The sequence below is a fragment of the Nelumbo lutea genome, chromosome 5 (genome assembly GCF_056320005.1).
Source record: "Nelumbo lutea isolate HS-2025 chromosome 5, American lotus-T2T, whole genome shotgun sequence".
In the NCBI taxonomy this organism is placed as follows: domain Eukaryota; kingdom Viridiplantae; phylum Streptophyta; class Magnoliopsida; order Proteales; family Nelumbonaceae; genus Nelumbo; species Nelumbo lutea.
Window position 1 is genome coordinate 31327890 of NC_142688.1, and position 21502 is coordinate 31349391.

Sequence of the window (21502 nt, forward strand, 5' to 3'; positions counted from 1 at the left end):
CTTCATGTTAAAGTATAGAAAATCAACATTTTCATGAGAAGAAAGGGAAGAACGAAAAAAAAAAATTCAAAAAATATAAGGGCTGAATCCCTATTTTTGTTATAGGAAAAGAAGAAAAGAAGAAGTCTTTGAGGGTTCAATATAGCATTTAGCAATTTCTGTGTTGATTAAACCCTAACAAATAAGAAAATAATAAAAAGAAATTAGTATATAAACAACACACAAAATGAATATTATAGTTTAATAATGTCTATTTTATAATTATAATATCAAAAAATTAAGAATATAAAAGTATTTTATAACACAATGTACAAAACTGCTTGGCGATTAGGCGAGGTGAGCCTCCAAGGGCACCTTGTCGCCTAGGCGTTGCCTCGACAACTATGGTTTGAGAGAATTTTGTTGGTAGGGCTACCAAGTAGTAAACTACTTCTTTGATTTGATCATACACTAGCAGTTATCTATGGTAAACAACTAGAAACCCCAGCAACCAATCCATCCAATGTAATTATTAAACTAGATTTTGATGTTTGCTCCATTAGTAATTGAGGTTCCCCTAGTTTTGATGGAGCTTTCAGAAACCATTATGGTGAGGTTCATCCTTAAGTTTTCAGTCCTCATTGGCCCTAGTGATTCCACTAGAACTGAGATGCTAGTTTTGTGCAAAGCTTTAAGATTGATTTTTGCTATGAGTTTTGACCAAGTAGTAGAAGGCTCACAAATAACTATTTCCTGGTAACTGTCAGTTTTATAAAGGCCTCTGGACTCTTAGTCAAGAAACAAGATCAATAAGGGGAATTTACTTGGGCTGTGTTTGGTTTGAAAGAAAAGATGGGGAAAGTAGGGAAAACATATACCAGGTTTCCCTACCTTTCGCTCCCTTTTCTTTCAAACCAAACATAGCCTTAAGGATTGGTGTTAAAGATATATTATTTTTATTGATAACCTTGTAATTTTATTAGAATATGTAGAAAGAATGTTTTATATACAAATAATGAGTGTAACTAGAATCCCTGAAAAAAACATTAGGCTAGGAAAGTGCAGCCCAACTCCAAGCAGATTGGTGTCCAAGCAGATTGGTGTTAGATATGACAATACAAGGTGGGGTATGGCTATCAAGCAGATTCCTATCTGACATAAAAGGGTTCACCTCACTCACATGATGCCCTTCTTATTGTATGTTGTCAAGGTGTTGCCTAGGCAACTAGGCTCCCTTGGTTGGACACCTTGCCTGAATGCCTTGAATTATAATAACTAGGTGCATGCCTAGTTGACAAAAATTACTGTAATTGGTGGCATAATGTACCTCTTATTACCGCTACAGCTTTTGATAATTCTTTCATATCACATTACTGCCAAAAAAAATCACATTATTTCCATTTCAGGATTGCTGTTTCTCCAAATAGAATCTGATTCCAAAATGCTGACTCTCTATACCTTCTCTTTACTTTCTTGATTTTATTTAGTTATTAAAATAACTTTTTATATTTTGGTTTTGCAGGCTTTTATTAAAATCGCTCAAGCTGTTTCATCTAGACCTGTAAGTTAGCATTTGATGTACCTTTTAAATTTTGAATGTAAAACATTAGCATATAATCCACTTGGGTTAGGCCAGTTAAGCCTTGGGCTTGGATCACCCCAGTCCAAGTTATATCCTATCAGTCTATCAGAAAACAAGCTCCAAGAATTAAAGCATTATACCTTTGACATTCTTATATCCAGTAAAGTGTGACCTCAAAAGTGGTTCAACTATGAGTCCTAAGGACTATGAAATAATCTTCTATTTGATTTTATCATATGAACCACACACACACATAGAACTAGAAGAAGATGGAAGTTCCAAGAACCATAGTTGTCAAGGCAATGCCTAGCATTTTTGTACAAGGTGCTATGTTATATTTTTATATTTATTATTTTCTGAAACTAAAAATAAAATAGATATTATATTCATTTTGTGGGTTTATATATTAGTTTCTTTTTATTATTTCCTTATTTGTTAAGGTTCAATCAACACACATGTTGGTGTATGTTGTCTTGAGCCTTTGAAGACTCCAAAACCTAAACCGATAAGCAATGAGAAACTAAAAATTTTATCCAATATATTTTCTCAATTTTCTTTTCTTTCTTCTTTTCTTATGAATATGTTTATTTTTTATATTTTGATTTGAAGCTTTGATGAAGATTGTTGATGATTACTTATGAAAGATAATGGTTGCTATGGAATTGAGGGAATTACCCTAGGATTTAGGGTTTTGCTTAAAAAACCATTGCCTAGGTGACATCAAGGTGACAAAGTGCCTCCCTGTTGCCTAGTCTTGCCTTGGTGCCTTGAAAACAATGCAAAAATGATGAAATCCTCACGTAATGTAGCACTTTTTAGTGTTTATCAGTCAACTATTTGAGCAAAGGTTCCTCACCTAATTTGAAAGTGCAGGTTAAGAGGATAACATTTGTTGTGATTATTAATCCTTCAGTATTTCTCTTGTGACTTCCTTCTTGTAGGATGTGATACCACCTGCATATCTAGAGGAGCTTTCACTCTTGCAAGATCGAATAACACCATTCTCAACTGAAGTTGCTTTTGATACAGTAGAACAAGAGCTTGGTTTGTCAATTGATGCACTTTTCTCAGAGATCTCACCAGAACCTGTGGCTGCAGCATCCCTTGGTCAGGTTAGTCCTTGGTTATACTGCATAGTAGTGAAAACCTATTTTGTGTGGAGTTGTTGTTGCCATTCCAGTACTAATTCAATATCTGACTAGTTATGATTTTTAGGTTTATCAAGCTAGGCTTCGCCCTAGTGGACAGGTTGTTGCTATCAAAGTTCAAAGGCCTGGAGTTCAAGCAGCAATATCCTTGGATATTTTTATTCTGCGTTTTCTTGCTGGAGTAACTCGTAGAGTTGCCAAACTTAACACTGATCTTCAGGTGACACTGTGAAGTATAGTACTGTATTTGTATTAAACAGGTGTTAGCAATTGGTGTCTATGTTACTCAAGAATCACAAAAAGCAGCTTCTTTCTTCCTTGCTGATACTGAATGAAATGAATTTGGTTTGTAGGCAGTGGTTGATGAATGGGCATCAAGTCTATTTCGGGTATATTCTATCCTCCTTTTGCTTTATTCATGGAACTTTGGTGTTTCAATTATATATCACAGGAAACTTTGTGCCTTTAACTAGATATGGATTTCGGAACTTCCAATTTATACTAATCAACCTAATAACAAAGTAATTTTTTTTCAAGACATTGTTTGACACATTCCTATCATCCACTTTTCTTTTCTCTTTCTTTTTTCTATGTTGTTTGGTTTGATCATTCATAGTGAGGGAGTGTTTGTAGAGGATGGTGTTGATAAGTGCATCTGTTCTGCAATTGCCAAACATCAATTACATTAAAAATGGAATTTTAAAAAATAAATCTAAGACCAACAATGTTGTATGTAGCAGATATTGAACAATCAAGAAGTAGAATGCCCATTAAAATGAGTTTTAAAGAGAGAAGGATGTTGAGATGGATGATTGTTATGATCAGCTACAATATAATTAATTATTAGTGCAAAGTATATGTATATAAATGTATTATAAGCCCACTTTTATTTATTGTACTATTCATAGATTAGCTAATTAGAAATTTATAGCAGACCAAATGGTGTATGTTGTTTTCTTGACAACCTAGTACCAACTGATGCGACTAGAGAGGGGTTAATTGCAATGCTTTAAAGGTAAGTAGGACTAAGGACAGAATAGACATGAATCTTGTATGCAACTTTATCAATAAATGTAGGAATTAGGGTATGGTTGAGATTGGCAATAAATAGATGCCTTAACAGCAGTCATCTTACTTGTTTTGGTTTGAGAAACTAAAGTGAAGGAGAGACTGAAGATGGTGTTGCTTGTAGAATTAGAGTGGTAATAAATGCATACTGATAAAATTGAAGGGGAAAGTTTATAATATGGTTATAACATCAGAATGTTGTATGGAGCAAAGTATTGGGCCATGAATAAACAACAGACCCATAAAATGAGTCTAGAATGTATGAAGATGTTGAGATGGATGAGTTATAGGACCAGAATTAGAAATGGATGGGAACTTTGTGACCTCATAGGTGACAAAAGGAAGACAAGTTGAGGATTCTAAAAGAGCTAGGAGGAGACTTGTGGGTTGGAATAGTAGAAAAGGTTTGATATAAGTCATAATTCAATAAAGGATATGGCTCTTGATAAAGTGAAAATGCCATACCGTTTATTGAATTATGACTTATTAAACCTTTTGTAATCATGGATCAGGAAACAAATATCTTTTTTTTTTTTTTTGCATTTATGTCCTGCAATTTTGGGTTAGAATATTCAATTCATTCTTTTTTAATAGTGGGACCCATTTATGGTTCACATTCTAATTAGTGCTACTTTTCCCATTGGTATGTTGGATGCAAAGCTTATTTATTTATTATTATTCTGATTTTTTAATAGTCATACTCTTAGAACTTCTCATTGAATACAGGTAAATCATATTGAATGCAGGAGATGGATTATAGGAAAGAGGCAAGGAATGGACAAAAGTTCAGGTAAGCACATTATTTCAAGGTGGATGTCAGTTGTATGCTTTATGGTATCATCTTTTTCTTTTAACTTGTAACCATATACGTAACATATTAATGTAGACTGTAAAAAATGAAAACGCCCCAACACAAAGTAAAGTCTGGGCTTCCCAATGACCTGTCGATCCTCATAAAAATATACAAAATTGCTTCTATTCTAGTGATGAAATACTCAATGAAGGTAATTCCTTAAAATACCCTCTTTTGTTATACTATTTGTCAAGAACTTACCAATCTAGTAAACCAAAGGGAAGAGATGCTCACTCTGGATTGGATGCTGATGATGTTGCCTCTTTAATTTAAAGTGTGGTTTCTATGGTCCTCTAATTATATTTGATGCCCCTCATTTATCCTATCAAAATTATGAGCCCTTTAAGATCATCCTTAAATAGTCCATGGACCAGTTGCTAGATTCCCCCTGATCCACAGACCTGTATCAATGATGACTAGTTGTTTTTATTCTTATTTTAAGTTATTTAGTTAGGAAGTTGTTGGGCTTTAGGCCCATTAGTTTATGTTTTTAAGTTGTGACTGTTCAGCTACATTAGTAGCCGCCCTACTAAGGGTATCCTTGTAATATCTCATCCTTTAAGTTAAGTATAAATTATAATGAGGGGTTGGCGGCTAGGGTTAATCTAAGAATCCTGGTTGACTTCCTACTCTTTTCTCCTCCTCTTTTCTTCTCTAATGCTAAAATCTTCATCTTCCTCTTCTTTCCCTTCACAAGGAATTCAACTAAATCTGAAATAGTGATTTCTACTTGGTATCAGAGCAGGCCGAAGGTACCTTGAGTTGTTTTCTCATGCAGCCCTAGATCGGCCGACTGTATGGTGATTTAAGAGGCTAATCGAAGATCTCAGGTAAGCCCATTTTTTGGATTTTTTGGTGGATCTGTTTGCCTTGTAGCTGATTTAGGGTTTCTCATCAAAATCAGGAAAAACTGGAGAAAGGGGAAGAGTCTTGTTTTTGTTGGACTCTTCAATTTTGACCTAGGAAGTGGCACCCTAAGTTTTAGGGTTCCTTGGAGTTTTCTATAAGGGGCGGTTCAAGTCCTGCCTAATTTGGAGGCTTCTAGAGTGAGCGACTGCCTCTTCTCTCTCTTCTCCCGTTCTGCAGAAAAGGAATCTTTTGTGGGAAGACAGTCTAGGACACCGGAGAGGTGTTGTTGGTTCCAAAAGTGTTTCGTTTGATCTTCTTGCATATTTCAGTTATTTTCTTTACACTTTTTGAGAAGAATGGAGGGTCATGGAGTTGAAAATAAGCCCGGGAGTGAAATGGGACCAGCGGGAGGAGGTGCTGGAGACCTTTTCGGGACTGAGACAATTACTACAGTTAGGTTGGATGGTGCAAATTACTTAGAATGGTCACAATCTGCAAAGATGGCCATTGGTGCTCGTGGGAAATTAGGGTATATCACTGGTGAAGAAGTGAAACCCGAAACTAGCAACTCCTAGTGTCTACAGGAGGATTATATGGCGATGACTTGGTTATGTAATTCCATGTTGCCCCATATAAGTAAAAATTTTTTATGGGCAAATACAACTAAGGAAATATGGGATGGGGTTGCAGAAACCTATTCACAGAGGGAGAATGTTGCTAGGGCTTATCAGTTGAGAAATCAAATTATTTCTACAAGGCAGGGAGATAGACCTGTTGCAACATATTTTTCAGCCCTTAAAACCTTGTGGCAGGAGATTGACCATTTAGAGACATTTGCTTGGGAAACCACTAAGGATGCATCTACCTATCACAATCATCTAGAGAAGTATAGGGTGTTTGAATTTCTTGCTGGCCTTAATCCTGAGTATGATATTGCAAGACAACATCTTCTTTCCAGGGACAATGTTACCCTCTCCTAGGCATATGCCTTTGTGTTAGGGGAGGAGAGCAGGAGAGATGTGATGATGAAAAATCCTGTTCTTGAATAGTCTGCCATGGTGAGTACTGTGAGACCTAAACAAAGTGGAGATCAGGGTGGTAGTGAAATCAAGAAGGAAGATAAAAGAGATTTGATCTGTGACTATTGTAAGAAGCCTAAACACACAAGAGATACTTGTTGGAAGCTTCACCTACATCTTGTGCCAACTAGACTGAAAAATAAGAAGGGAAATGCTCACATGGCAGTTATTGGTGATATTCCGGCCCCTCCTACTAAAGCTGCTTTGGAGTCTGTTGCAGCTGCTGCAGTAAGGACCGAACTTGAGAGGTATGGGCAACTTTTGAACCAGCGAGATACAGTCAGTTCCAGTTCAGTAGCAAGTGGACAACAAGGTACAAGTGGTACTGGTGGAGTCAACTCTACTTCCTTTGCTCATACAAGTAGTTCACATGTCACTGCAAATTATGTTTCTACTTTAGGTAAGGAGGGACGTCCTCGGATTATAGATTTTGGAGCCTCAAAGCACATGACCCATAACTCTACTATTTTTTCCTCTTACCAACTCTGTTCTGGCAGAGATAAGGTCTCCACAGCTGGATCCCATGTTCCCATTGCTGGGAAGGGATCTGTCAAGATTAGAGATTCTATTTCACTTCCCTCTGTCCTTCATGTTCCCAAATTGAGCATTAATTTGTTATTTGTTAGTAGTTTGATTAAGAACCTGAACTGCTCGGTAATTTTTTCTCCTAGTCATTGTATTTTGCAGGATCTGGATTCAAAGAGGATGATTGGGAGTGGTCGTGAAGTGAATGGGATCTACCTCCTGGATGTGCTTTCTCCTCATCAGAGTCATCATGTCAGCAGGGATAGTGAGTCAGGGTCTGTGGGTCAAATTATGCGTTGGCATAAGTGTTTGGGCCATTTACCTTTTTCTTCTTTGAGTCTTTTGTTTCCAAAACTTTTTGAGTCTGTTAGTTTATCAAGTCTGGAGTGTGAAGGTTGTCAATTTGGAAAGCATTGTAGACATTCATCTAAACGTAGTAATAAAATGTGTTCTTCTTCTTTTGATGTTATTCATTCTGATGTATGGGGACCTTACCATGTTCTTTCTATGGGAGGCTATTCATATTTTCTCTTATTTGTGGATGATTTCTCACGATACTCTTGGATTTACTTGATGAGATCCCGTGATGAAGTTTGGTGAGGCAATTTCATCAGACGGTGCTAACATAGTTTGGAACAAGAATAAAGGTGTTCGGATCAGACAATGCTAGGGAATATTTTGAAAAACACCTTGCCTCATATCTGTTAGAATATGGTGTGGTCCATCGGATTAGTTGTTCCTATAGTCCACAGTAGAATGGTGTCGTAGAAAGGAAAAACAGACACATTTTTGAGATTGCAAGAAGCACGATGATCACATCTACAGTTCCAATTCGGTTTTGGGGTGATGCAGTTCTCATAGTAGTATATCTAATTAACAAGGTGTCCTCTCGTATACTTGGATTCAACACCCCATTTAGTCTCATTTTTCCTGAGGGGGAGATGTTTCATATTCCTCTCAGGGTGTTTGGGTGTGTCTGCTTTACACATATCCTTGGTCTTCACCGTTCAAAGCTTGTTCCCAAGGCAAAGAAGTGTGTCTTCCTTGGATATGCAGAAAATCAAAAAGGTACTGCTGCTATGATCCAGTCTCTGGGAGCCGGTATGTTACCATGGATGTCACATTTTTTGAATCCACAAACTTCTTCTCAAAGAATCCTTCTCAGGGGGAGTGTTTTGGGGAAGTGAGTCAGCAGTCTATTCCTCTCCCAGTTCTAGTCCCTGTGTTTACTCCTGTGCTTGACCCTCTTGTGTCACCTACCTTACCACCTCCTTTGCGTCCTGCTTCTCAGCATTACTTACGACAGAGATTTCACAAGGAGGTTGATTCCACTGCAGTAGAACTCACATCACTTCTTGTTGGTTCCTTGGAGACTCCAGATTCAGTTGACATGGATTTAGGTATTCCTCTTGATCTCGCTATTGTTTCAGTTCCCATTGATTCTACTAACCCTGTTACAGATAACCTCGACCTTCTTATTGCTCTCAGAAAATGGAAGAGAAAGTGTACTGTTCATTGTATTTCATAGTACTTATCCTACAGTTGACTTTTCCTTCCTACTGTGCTTTTCTTTCCTCTCTTGACTCTGTGTCTATACCCAAGGGTGTTAGTGAGACTCTCTCCAAACTTGAGTGGAAGACAACTATGCAGGAAGAGATGGAATCTTTGATTAAGAATCAAACATGGGACAGTGTGGATCTACCAGAGGGCAAGGAGACAGTTGGATGCAGATGGGTTTACATAGTAAAATATAAGGCAGATGGAAGTATAGAAAGGTACAAGGCAAGACTTGTTGCAAATTAAGAATCAGGCTATGGCATTGATTACTTAGAGACCTTTGCACCAGTTGCAAAGATGACCTTTGTTCGGATACTTCTTTCTCTTGCTGCCTCATACTCTTGGCACTTGTTTCAATTTATGTGAAGAATGCATTCCTAAATGGTATCTGCAAGAGGAAGTGTATATTGATCTTCCTGTTGGCTTCTACAGTGATGCTGAAAAGGGAAAGGTATGTGGGCTTAAGAAGTCACTTTATGGCTTGAAACAATCTCCCAGAGCATGGTTTGATAGGTTCAAAAAGGTATTGATTGCTTTTGGCTACACTCAGAGTCAATCCGATCATACCTTGTTTGTGAAGTGAAGGGGATCTTTGGTGTCAGTCCTAATTGTTTATGTAGATGATATTGTTGTCACGGGGTATGACCTAAGTGAGATTGATTGTCTAAAAAGGAATCCACATAAAGAATTTGAAATAAAGGATCTTGGAGAACTGAGATACTTCTTAGGCATTGAAGTTGCAAGATCAAAACATGAAATTTTTATCTCCCAAAGGAAGTATGTGTTGGATCTTCTTCAAGAAACAAGGAAGGTTGGAGCGAAGGCAATCGGTACCCCTATTGATCAGAACCATAAAATCAATGCATCAGAAGGTGAGCCAGTAAAGGACATTGGGAGATATCAGAGACTTGTGGGTCGGCTGCTATACTTGTGTATGACAAGACCAGACATTTCCTATGCAGTAAGTGTGGTAAGTCAATACATGCATGCTCCAGACATTTCCCATTAGTTTATGTTTTTAACTTGTGACTGTTCAGCTACATCAGTAGCCGCCCTACTAAGGGCATCCTTGTAATATCTCATCCTTTAAGTTAAGTTTAAATTATAATGAGGGGTTGGCGGCTAGGGTTAATCTAAGAATCCTGGTTGACTTCCTACTCTTTTCTCCTCCTCTTTTCTTCTCTACTGCTGAAATCTTCATCTTCCTCTTCTTTCCCTTCACAAGGAATTCAACTAAATCTGCAATCAGTGGTTTCTACTTTACTGAATCCCCTGACCACAGTCATGAGTATGCTAGAATGATTAGCCTGTTGCTGTTTCTGTAATACCCCTCGTATTTCTTAAAGGCCCCATATTGCCTAGAGAAGGCACACATTGTCAAACCTGTTCTCTATAGTGAATTGCAGAATTGCATGCATTTGTAATTCTGAAGGCATTTGTAGTCCTCTAGGTTCTGCCACAGTAATGCTATCCTTAGTTCCATTCTACATATGTAGACAAATATGTGAACACCCACCTAGGAATGACATAATATAATTAAGCTTAATATCTCTAACCTACACAAACTCTTTTTTTAGTCTTAAGTCACCTTTAAACCCATCCTAAACCTCCTATACTCATCCTTTGGTCATTCAAGTCTCACTTCATTTGGTATCAGAGCAATACATCAATTTGGTATTAGAGTAGGTGGTTTCTGTTGTAATGTGTAGTGGCCTCTAGCCTAGTAGGGGCATTTCTACCCTTTCCTCTTGTATTTCTTATGAGTTGTCGCCCTAAGTATAAATACTAACTTAGGCGCTACCAGCTATAGTATTCAGAATACATTCTTCTCTTTTCTCTCTTCTCTCTTCTCTGTCGAACTACATGGTATCAAAGCATCCCTGATCTGGGCACAAGCTTCTCTTCTCGGACAGTGATTTCTTTCCTTTTCTGAAATCTGTTTTTTTCTCAGATTGTGGTTTCTTCTTCTGGGCGCAACCTTCAGCCCCTGATTTTTTCTTTCTTCTCTCTTGGTTGCTGTACCAAGGAGAAGGGTGTGGTGGCAGCCGAATGCAGTAAAAGATCTCTCCAGATCTGTGGTGGCAACTGAATGTAGTAAGAGATCTTTCTAGATCTGTGGTGGCAACCGAATGCAGTAAGGTGTCTTTCTGGATTTGTGGTGGCAGCCGAATGCACCAAAACTTGATTTTCTGAGGGTTTTTCTATGTGCTGTGGGTCGTGGAAGACAGGTATGTACTGTTACATTCATACGTAAACATTTGACCACTGTGAATGTCACAGTTTTGAGGATTGTAGGGACTGGTGGTCTCCTCCTCCTGTAAACCGAGGTGTTTCAACTAAGAGTTATCACCTACAGTACTGTTAAACATTCTTTGGAGGCTCCTATTTGTTTTAGACAAAAAACCCTCTACATCAGATTCTGTTTTTGAAAAAACAGCAGTAGATTTTCTGTGAAAATGGCTACTGAGGATTCAGCAACCTCTAGTATTACTTCCCAGCAAGGAAACTTAAATGGGGGGATGGATGACATGAATTTCTCTATGTCTATTACCCCCTTTGATTGTCTGAACTATCTGGAATGGTCCAAAGGTATCAAACTTTATGTTACAGCTAGGGGGAAGGATGGTTATATAAGTGGAAAAATAAAAGAGCCAAAGTCTGGTATTGCTGAACATGATCAATGGGATCAAGAAAACAACATGGTTATGTCATGGCTGTTAGGCTCCATGTTACCTCATGTAAGGAAAAATTTCATATGGGCCGACACAGCCTGTGAAATTTGGGAACAAGCCAAGGCAACCTATTCTGAACAGAGGCACCTTTCTAAGATTTATCAACTTCAAGCAGAATCATCTACATGTAAGCAAGGGGACTATAGCCTATCTACGTACTACTCAGCCCTTACATCTGTCTAGAAGGAACTGGACTATTATTAGACAATTGACTAAAGGAATGATGAAGATGCACATGACTATAAAAAACTTGTCTCCCAACAGCGGGTTTTTGCTTTTTTGCATGGGCTGAATCTGGCTTATGAGCCTCTCCGGGTGCAGATTTTGGGAAGTAGGGAACTTCCTTCAGTTCAGGAAGTATATGTTCTAATCCAATCTAAAGAGAGCAGAAAAAATCTCATGAATGTTTCTGAGGGGGAGCAACCTGTTGCCCTAGCTGCAAGAGGGGGTAACACAGGAATGAAAAAAGGAGAACCAAGGAAAGGTGAAGATAAAGACAAACTGTGGTGTACTCACTGCCTCCTCTTCTCTCTATTCCTGACTCCTCTCCATTTCATGTCTTCTTGAGGCGTCGTAAGGGACAACTGAATTCAAAGGCTGTGGAGCAACTCCTCTCCATTTCATGTACTCACTGCCTCCTCTTCCCTCTATTCCTGACTCCTCTCCATCTGACTCCTTGAAGGAAAATCCAGGTACCCTTGTTCCTTCTGATATTATTGAACCTATTGTTATTGATGACTCTACTAATGATCTTGATGTCCCAATTGCTCATAGAAAAGGGGTTTGATCATGTACTACTAAGCATCCTATTGTTCAGTTCTTGTCCTATGAAAACATTGCTCCCTCATTTCGTGCCTTTTTGACTATCATTGATTGTGTCTCCATTCCCAAAAGTGTTGCAGAAGCCTTATCTATACCTGAATGGACAGAGGCAATGAAGGAAGAAATTAGTGCTCTTCACAAAAACAACACCTGGGAGTTGGTGAATCTTCCTGAAGGCAAAGAGCCAGTGGGCATTCATAGTAAAGCATAGAGCAGATGGGTCAGTTGAGAGGTATAAAGCCAGGTTACTTGCAAAAGGGTATACTCAGGTGTATGGGGTTGACTACGTTAAGACTTTTGCCCCAGTTGCTAAAATGAACACTATTCAAACTATACTATCCTTGGCTGTTAACTTTGATTGGGAGCTCCACCAACTGGACATTAAAAAAGCATTCTTAAATAGTGATCTAGAAGAAGTGTACATGATTCAGCCTCCTGGGTTTGTAGCACAAGGGTGTGAAGAGAGTCTGCAAATTTAAAAAATCTTTATATGGTTTGAAATAATCCCCAAGGGCCTGGCTTAGTAGATTTCACTTGCCCCTTTAGCAAATTAGGTTCAAGTAGTGCCAATCTAACCATACTCTATTTGTCAAGAGAAACCATAAGAATGTTGTTGTATTAATTGTCTATGTTGATGACATTGTGATTACGGGGAATTTGGACTCTGAGATTAAAAAGGTCAAAGAATCCCTTGCTATGCAGTTTGAGGTAAAAGATTTGGGACAACTACGTTATTTCCTTGGTATTGAGGTTGCTCGCTAAAAAAAGGGCATCTTCATTTCCCAAAGGAAGTATGTCCTAGATCTCTTGCAGGACATAGGAAAGTTAGGAGCAAAACCTGTAGATTATTCTAATGAGGAAAACCACTGGCTTGGTGATTGTATTGGAGAACCCGTGACAGATGTCAAGAAATTTCAAAAGCTGGTAGGAAGATTTCTCTACCAATCAATGACTCGGCCAAATATAGCTTATGTTGTTGGTGTACTTAGTCAGTTTATGCATGCACCAACATCCTCTTATTTATAGGCAGCTGGGGGGGTTTTCAGGTATTTGAAGAAGTATCCAGGAATTGGGTTACTTTTCAAGAAACATGATCATATGAAAGTGGAAGTCTACATAAATGCAGATTGGGTTGGGGCAGTTGATGACACGAAATCAACTAGTGGATATTGTACCTTTATTGGTGGAAACTTGGTTACTTTGGAGAAGCAAAAAACAAAGTGTTGTGGCCAGATCTAGTGTTGAGGCCGAGTATAGAGCCATGGCGCATGGAGTTGCTGAAGTACTATGGGTAAAGAATTTGATTGGAGAGTTGGGTCTTTTTATGGATGGTCCAATGTCTCTCTACTGTGACAACAAGGCAGTCATTAATGTTGCTGCCAATCCAGTTTTTCATGACAGGACCAAATATATTGAATTTAACAAGCACTTCATAAGGGAGAAACTTGAAAAGGGGGAAGTCTGTACTTCTTACATCAGTTCCAAGGAACAACTAGCGGATGTTCTTACAAAGGGTCTTCACCATCTATGGCATAATGAACTATGTGACAAGTCGGGCATGGTTGACATATTTGCTCCAACTTGAGGGGGAGTGTTGTAATGTGTAGCGGCCTGTGGTCTAGTAGGGGCATTTCTGCCCTTTCCTCTTGTATTTCTTATGAGCTGTCACCCTAAGTATAAATACTAACTTAGGCGCCACCAGCTATAGTATTCAGAATACATTCTTCTCTCTTCTCTCTTCTCTGTCGAACTACAGTTTCTGTATGAATTAGTATCAGATCTATTGATCCTACATAAATTTATATTTTGCTTTGGATTTTATTGGAACCAAATTTATTTGGAATTTTAATTTAAAAATGTTTTTATTGGTGGATGATCTAACAATTGGCAACTTTCTTTATTCTCCTGTTCCTATGGTCAACCAGACAGCTGTATGGAGGTCTAAAGGACGTTTTTGTTCCACAAATGTATGCAGAGAAAACTACCCGTCGAGTCCTTCTAATGGAATGGGTTGAGGTACATTCTGGTCCATCATCTTTTTCTTATATACCTCATCAATACAAAGGTGTTCTTTGCTGATTTGCTCTACCTCTTGTTTTTATAGGGGCAGAAATTGTCTGAAGTCAAGGATCTTTATTTGGTGGAGGTCAAATTATTTAATTTAATATCATTTTGTTTTTATTGAAAATTTTAAGGAAATAGTTAATCTTATTATGTCCTTGGAGTATTTGCAAAGTTCTTTTTAAGTTGATTTCTGCCTTTTGACATTTGACAGGTAGGAGTCTATTGCTCATTTAACCAACTTCTAGAATATGGTTTCTACCATGCAGATCCTCATCCTGGAAATCTTCTACGTACATTCGATGGAAAACTAGCATACTTGGGTATTTATTTTCTTTGTTCTAATTGATATTTACATAGTGCAGTTCTAAGCACCACGGGTTCATTTTTCTCTTAACACCGTTCTTGAATGACTCATTCTACTAAATTATGGTTATAGAGATATTTCTCTCTTTGGATCCATTTTTTACTTCTATTTTGTTGTTTCAGTATTCTGCTTCCTTTATTACACTATCCACATGACCCTAATCATATTATTAATCCATAATTCATCTAAAGCTCTAGCTGACCTCTTCTTCATATTGCCTATACTATGCCCTTCTGGTATGCCACTGAATTTTCCAGCTAGATTTAATTATTTTTTCCGATTAACCTACAAGGACTGAAGTGAGAACAACCTGCTGCCTAATGTCAGCCCTTTATCATTGCCCCCGTGCTGACAGCACTTAAAACACTGTAAAGTTCACCCTGCAGCTACTCTATTTATTCCTATGGTGATTCCTGATCTTTCATAGATGTTCTGCTTCTGCATCAGAAAAATTCACAGTTAGCACATGGTGCATTATCCTCCATAGAATTCATCAGACCATAATCATAAGCAGCATCATCAAGTTGCTATGTTTTTCATCTTCTTCGAACTCATATTTCCTTTCATCTTCAATCAAGTTGTTAGATGATTCTACAAATGGGAAATTGGTTGCTTTTTATGTGTTTGTGGCATATATTTTAAGGACTGAAAAATGTTGGGCATGAAGCCCCTTCTACTGTTTATATTGCTGTAGTTTTGCACAAATTAACTTCAAGTAGGTATTAGGTTCCATACTAGAATTTTGCTTTCTGCCACTATGACCACAAGCTGTTCCATGCCCCTTTGATGGGGCTCGTGAGCTGCACATGTGCCATGGGAAGGACTGAAAAGTTTACAAGAAAATACTTAAAGGACATGTTTGGGAGACTTAAGTTAAAAATAAGTGCTTAAAACAAGTGCTTATTCGAATAAGCACTTATTTGCATTTGGCACCCAACTTTTCAAGTGCTTATTTTTTTTTAAATAAGCACTTATTTTATATGGGGTGTTTAGTAGTCTTTTTCTCTAATAAGCACTTAAATAAGCACTTGTGACTATTTTGTCCTTCATTTTCTTTCAAAACTTCAAAATATACCCTCTGAAAGCACTTTTATTAAATTACTTTTATAAAAACACTTTTGTGAAAGTACTTTTATGAAAACACTTCTATGAAAGCACTTTTATAAAAGCACTTTTATAAAAGAACTTTTATGAAAACACTTTTATAAAAGCACTTTTATGAAAGTATCTTTACGAAAGCACTTTTATGAAAGCTCTGTTATGAAAGTATTTTTATGAAAGCACTTTATATAAGTACTTTTACAAAAGTAAGTGTTTTCACAAAAGTGCTTTTGTAAAAATACTTTCATAAAAGTGCTTTTATAAAAGTGTTTTCATAAAAGTACTTTCTTAAAAGTGCTTTCATAAAAGTACTTTTATAGAAGTGCTTTCATGAAAGCACTTTTATAAAAATCAACTAGGAATAATTTTATAAGTGGTATTTTAAAATTCAACTAGGCATAATTGTGGAAGAAAAAAAAAATTGAACAAGTGCTTATTGTATAAGCACTTAAAGAAGTCTGGAAATTTGGGCTTAAAAAATAAGCCCTTATTTTTAAAATAAAAACTTATTTCGGGCTTATTTCCCAAATACCAATAAGTGCTTAATGGCCCAAATAAGCACTTTTTTTTAAGCACCCCCAAACATGGCCAAAAAATAACCAATTTCTCTCGATGCATCTGAAAATACATAAGCAGCTCATGACACTAGCACTCTTGGAATTCATTGACCATTGTATTGCTATATTAAGTCTGTTCATACCATATCTAGGCTGCCTATTCACAACAGTTAACATATCAATAAACTCTGTTCTTTATCTTATTAAGTCCAAAGGAGAATGCTTACCTTTTATGGATAAATGGCAATAATGTGCACTTCATTCGTTGAAGAAAGAACAGAAATTAATTTTTAGTTTCTTTTTATACCCAGATTTTGGTATGGTGGGTGAGTTTAAACAAGAACTCCGAGATGGATTTATTGAAGCTTGTCTCCATCTTGTAAACCGTGATTTTGATGCTTTGGCTAAGGACTTTGTCACACTTGGGTATTCTAATTACCCCGTACTTCTGTATACTGCTGTGGGATTTGAATTAATTGAGTAATTAATCAACATTACCTGGAGGTCTGTGTTAATTGTGTCAAAAATTCTTTACAGGCTTCTTCCTCCAACTGCACAGAAGGATGCTGTAACAAAGGCATTAACAGGTTTCATCTTTATACATATCCTACTTGAACATGTACCTTGCTATGATTTCATAAGTAAACTAAGAAGTCATTCCATTTAAAGATTCATGGATTTTGAGTTGCAACTTTAGGGGGTAATAAAGCTGATATGAGCTTTTTTCCAGATGTCTTTCAAAGTGCTGTGGCAAAAGGAGTCCGCAATATAAGCTTTGGAGATCTTTTAGGGAATCTAGGAAGTACTATGTATGTCAATTTGATTCTTGATATAATTGTGGCATGACATAATATTTTTTCAGGATACACTTTTTTGTAGCCTATATTTCTTCTGAAAAGTATGAACAATCCAAGGTTTGCAAGTTTGATCTTGAGTGAAATTTGTATGCTACAAACATGAGAAATTCCATGGGATTTTGTAGGTAATTTCAGAATAATTTTCAACTTGATGAAGCATTACAAAGAATGAAATTATGTAGTAGAATTAACTAATGAAACATAGTACAAAAATACCGACATATAACAAGAATGGATAGATTAAGAGAAGTATAACTTTTGTAAACATACAAAATGTAATTTTGGTCAAAATATTTCTCATTTCCACCAATGTTTCTTAAGTTTATAATTAAATCCAGTTTTTAGTATTGTTCTTGTGATATTTCCCTAAATATCAACATACAGGTTATTTTTTGGAAGTATTATGAGCATCTTGTCCAAATTATGTAATTTTGGAAATCTTGTTGGTAGATATTTCAGGTCTCTACTCAACTCAACTCAACTCAGCCTTAATCCCAACTATTTGGAGTTGACCTAAAATCGGAAATTTGTGCAAAATACCAGAAAGTTTGGAGATATTGCAAACCATGAAGACATTTTTTGGTGAATTGGACTTCGTAATATAGTTTATGTGTCTTCAAGAATGCAATTTGGTAAAGTATTTAGAACTGAAATCAATTGCTAACATAAAAACTAGAGCAAAAACACATTTGATCTATATGATACACTCTGTAATCTGTATGGTGTTGTCATGCTGGTTGTCTGAAGTGCTGTCAGTGTTGTCAATAACTCCCATGATTTGAATGTATTGTCAGGACCAGTAAATCAACTTGAAGATTATTATGCTTTGGGATCCCTGAGTGTTCACGTTGAACCGTCAGTCATTTCAATTGGCACTTCTTATGAATCTTTAATTTAAAATAATCAGTAATGGCTATGCCTTTTGCGACATAACTAATACACAGCCTTCTTTTATTTCTTTTCACTGGGGTTTTTGAAGGTCACACTATGATACTGCAACTATGCAACCATAGGCCCCCATATTCATGAGTAGAAACTCAAATGACTTAGCACTTGGTGCTCTACAATGTAATTTAAGCCTTTTCAATTAATAAAGTAACCAGTTAGCAAAAGTAGATGACTTACCTTCTCACATACCTACTTATTAGAGGAGTTGGTAATGGTCTTCCTTCTCTGCCTGTTAGATGATTTTAGGGGTAGATAAGACTTTCTCTATTTAATTCATGAGTTGGTGATCCCCATGTATATATTCTTTTGAGGGGTAAGGTTTTTATGCCCACTTCCCATAGGTTATTTCTTCTTATTTACTTAATAAAATCTACGGTGGCCACCCCTCCACTGGGAGAAAATTTTGGGGAAAAAAAAGACAACCATTTACCAAAAAACTAATCATATGACTTAGCATGGAACTGAGAACTTGCATTAGACTGCCTTGATAGCAGCACAATTTTATTGCTTTCCACTTAAAAAAGGCTTAATCACCTAATGTTTTTTGGTTTTCTTATTTATTTTCAAGAGTAAAGAAAAAGGGTTTACAGGGTAACAACTAAAGAAAATTGAGCTCCAGGTCGGTGATAGGATGTTCTCAAATGTTTGGCACTGATTTTGTATTTTTGAACATGTCTTCTTAAATTGTTGCATTCCTATCTATTGTTTTGCTCTCTGTCAATCTTTAAGTTCCCAAGTTTTATCATTTGGTGTCTTTTTGTGCTTACATTGCCAGTGATTTTGTATAATATTTGGTTTTGCAGGTACAAGTTCAAATTTCGGATACCTTCATACTTTTCTCTTGTCATTAGAAGGTAACAATGTGATACAGAAGAACTGCATAACATGTATACCGTTCTATGGTGTATGCTAGTTATTTCTCATTAAAGTTTGAGATGTTCTATGTTTCTCAGAATTGTTTGCAAACACTGCACTCACTTATGGATATTATTAATGTCTGTTCTCAAGGCAAGTGTCTTGATTCTTTTCCTTGGTGTCCCCAGCCTTGCTGTTTTGGAGGGTATTGCAATCAGCCTAGATCCAGATTACAAAGTTCTCAGTAGTACATACCCATGGATTGCAAGAAAAGTCCTCATGGACAGTTCACCTCAACTCAAGTCCACTTTGCAGACTCTTCTATATAAGGTGCACATCTTACAAAGCTACATTCTTTTCACAGTAGTATGGTTTTCACTCTCAAATTTTCTAATTTCTACAATACTGTACTAATCTTGTGGTCTTAGATCCTTACTTGTATTCTTGGATTCTGTGTTAGGATGGGATGTTCAGAATTGATCGTCTAGAGTCTTTGTTAACCGAGGTAAGATTTTTCTTTTCTCTTTTTTTTCCTATTCTTTCCATTTCTCTTGCACACATACATACACAAGATTATGGATAGGGCGAGGGGGTAAAGAAATAGGGTCCCTGGGACAAGAGGTATCAAGTGATTGATCCTCCTTTGACTCATTTGGTGAGGATACAGGTTTGTCAAGAGACTCAACTGGGATAGGAAGAAGAAGAGCAAAAACTTGTGACAGACTCTCCCCCTGTGGACAATGTCCATCATGAGAGGAACCATAAAAATGTGAAAATTCATTAAAGGTAACATCCATAGAGACATGTTGGGTGTCAGTCTTTGGATCAAAACAGCAATAACCCTTTTGTATGGGGGACTAACCAAGGAAGATACATTCGTGGGCTTTCGGTTCAAACTTGTGTCTTTGCACACTTGGAATGTGAACATAGCAGGTACAGCCAAACACACGAAGAGGAATTGGGAAGTGATCCTTGTTTGGATGAAGAAGACTGAAGGGGGATTTAAGCCCTAGTACCCTGGATGGCATACGGTTTATGAGATAGGTAGCAGTAAGTACAGCATCACCCCAAAATCTTGCGGAAACATGTGAGGCAAACAAAAGGCTCATTGCAACTTCAACAATATGTCTATTTTTCCTCTCAACAACTTCATTTTGTTCAGGGGTTCTAACACAGGAGCTTTGATGAATAACCCACATGTCTGAAAGATACAAGGATAAACTCTTCTCAAAATACTCTTTTGCATTGTCAGATCTGAAAACCTTAATTCTGGTACCAAATTGAGTTAGAACAAGCTCATGAAATTGCCTCACAAGTCTTGGGACTTCATCCCGGGATTTCATTAAGTATATCTAGGTGAATCTGGAGAAGTCATCAATAAACAAGATAAAATATCTGTAACCCCCCATAGAGGATAAATGGTATGGCCCCCACACATCAGAGTGCACAATATGAAAAAGAAAAGATGATCTTTTATTGCTTACAGGGTAATTTTTTCTACAACGCTTTGACAACTGATAGGACTCACAATTGAGACTGGACACACTGACTCCCTTAAACAGTTTTGGAAACAAATGGCTTAAAGCAGAAAAAGGTAAATGACCCAACCGACAATGACTCAACATAATTTGACTAATTGACTCTGAAAAAGTAGAACCAAAAGCAACATTCTTGGGATGATCAAAGCATTGGCCAAGGGTGTCGAGCAAGTATATTCCATTTGCTTCATGGCCACTCTCAATCACCTTCTGAGACTTCAAGTCCTGAAACACACAATGAGAAGGGAAAAAGGTTACACAACAATTCAATGATTTGGTCATGCTACTTACAGATAATAAGTTGGTATTTAATTTATGCATATGAAGAGTGAAAGATAAGAGTAAGGAGTCTGTAACCTTGACAGTTCCCTTGCCAAAAATAGGGGCAAGAGAACCATCAGCTAAGGTGATTTTGTCACTGTCAGGAAGTAAATCATATGAAACAAATAAAGTGGAAATGTTGGTCATGTGATCAGAAGCACCTGAGTCTATGATCCAAGGGGTTTTGTGTTTACCTGAAGTGGATGCATGGTTAGCGAAAGCCCTTATACCTGAGTGAGCAAATGCAATGGTGGCTGAACTTCCAGAAGGGATGGATGATGAAGATGCACCTTCAACCTGACTGATCAACTTTCCAAACTTCTCATATTCAGCTTTCATGGTTGCCAACTGTGCACTGGTAGATTCAACATCTGTATCTGTCCCTGTGGCTGCATGTGCACTTTCTGTCTTTCTACTATCATTCTTCTTCTGGAATTTGATAGGTACAAGATTGTGATGCAATTTCCAGCACTTGTCCTTTGTATGTTTCGGCTTCTTACAATATTCACACACCACTTCCTTCCTTCCTGTGCCACTGTGAGCTTCTGTAACCCCTTTGGGTTTAATTCCCATATTTGCAAAATGATCATTGATACCAACTCCTTGAACCTGCACTTGCCTTCTACTTTTTTCACTGCTGACCAGAGTATATGCTTGTGACAATGAAACATCTTCCATGGACAAGATGTTTTGTTTTGTAATA

General features: G+C 37.2%; 1 protein-coding gene across 4 annotated transcripts in view; it reads left to right on the forward strand.

The window, feature by feature from the left end:
• The window catches only part of LOC148851446 (Protein kinase superfamily protein), a 42072-nt gene that overhangs the window by 2150 nt on the left and 18420 nt on the right, over window positions 1-21502 (forward strand). For all 4 annotated transcript variants that reach the window (XR_016099203.1, XR_016099202.1, XM_088944547.1 and 1 more), the window contains exons 3-16: window positions 1502-1540; window positions 2503-2673; window positions 2777-2929; window positions 3063-3098; window positions 4524-4567; window positions 14120-14210; window positions 14299-14340; window positions 14470-14578; window positions 16592-16706; window positions 16818-16867; window positions 17011-17089; window positions 18889-18939; window positions 19129-19270; window positions 19401-19445. Coding sequence is in view for 2 of the 4 variants with exons in the window: in XM_088944547.1 (XP_088800673.1) it covers window positions 1502-1540; window positions 2503-2673; window positions 2777-2929; window positions 3063-3098; window positions 4524-4567; window positions 14120-14210; window positions 14299-14340; window positions 14470-14578; window positions 16592-16706; window positions 16818-16867; window positions 17011-17089; window positions 18889-18939; window positions 19129-19270; window positions 19401-19445 (1167 nt within the window). In the remaining 2 variants the exon portion in view is untranslated. The remainder of the gene's footprint in view (window positions 1-1501; window positions 1541-2502; window positions 2674-2776; window positions 2930-3062; window positions 3099-4523; window positions 4568-14119; window positions 14211-14298; window positions 14341-14469; window positions 14579-16591; window positions 16707-16817; window positions 16868-17010; window positions 17090-18888; window positions 18940-19128; window positions 19271-19400; window positions 19446-21502) is intronic.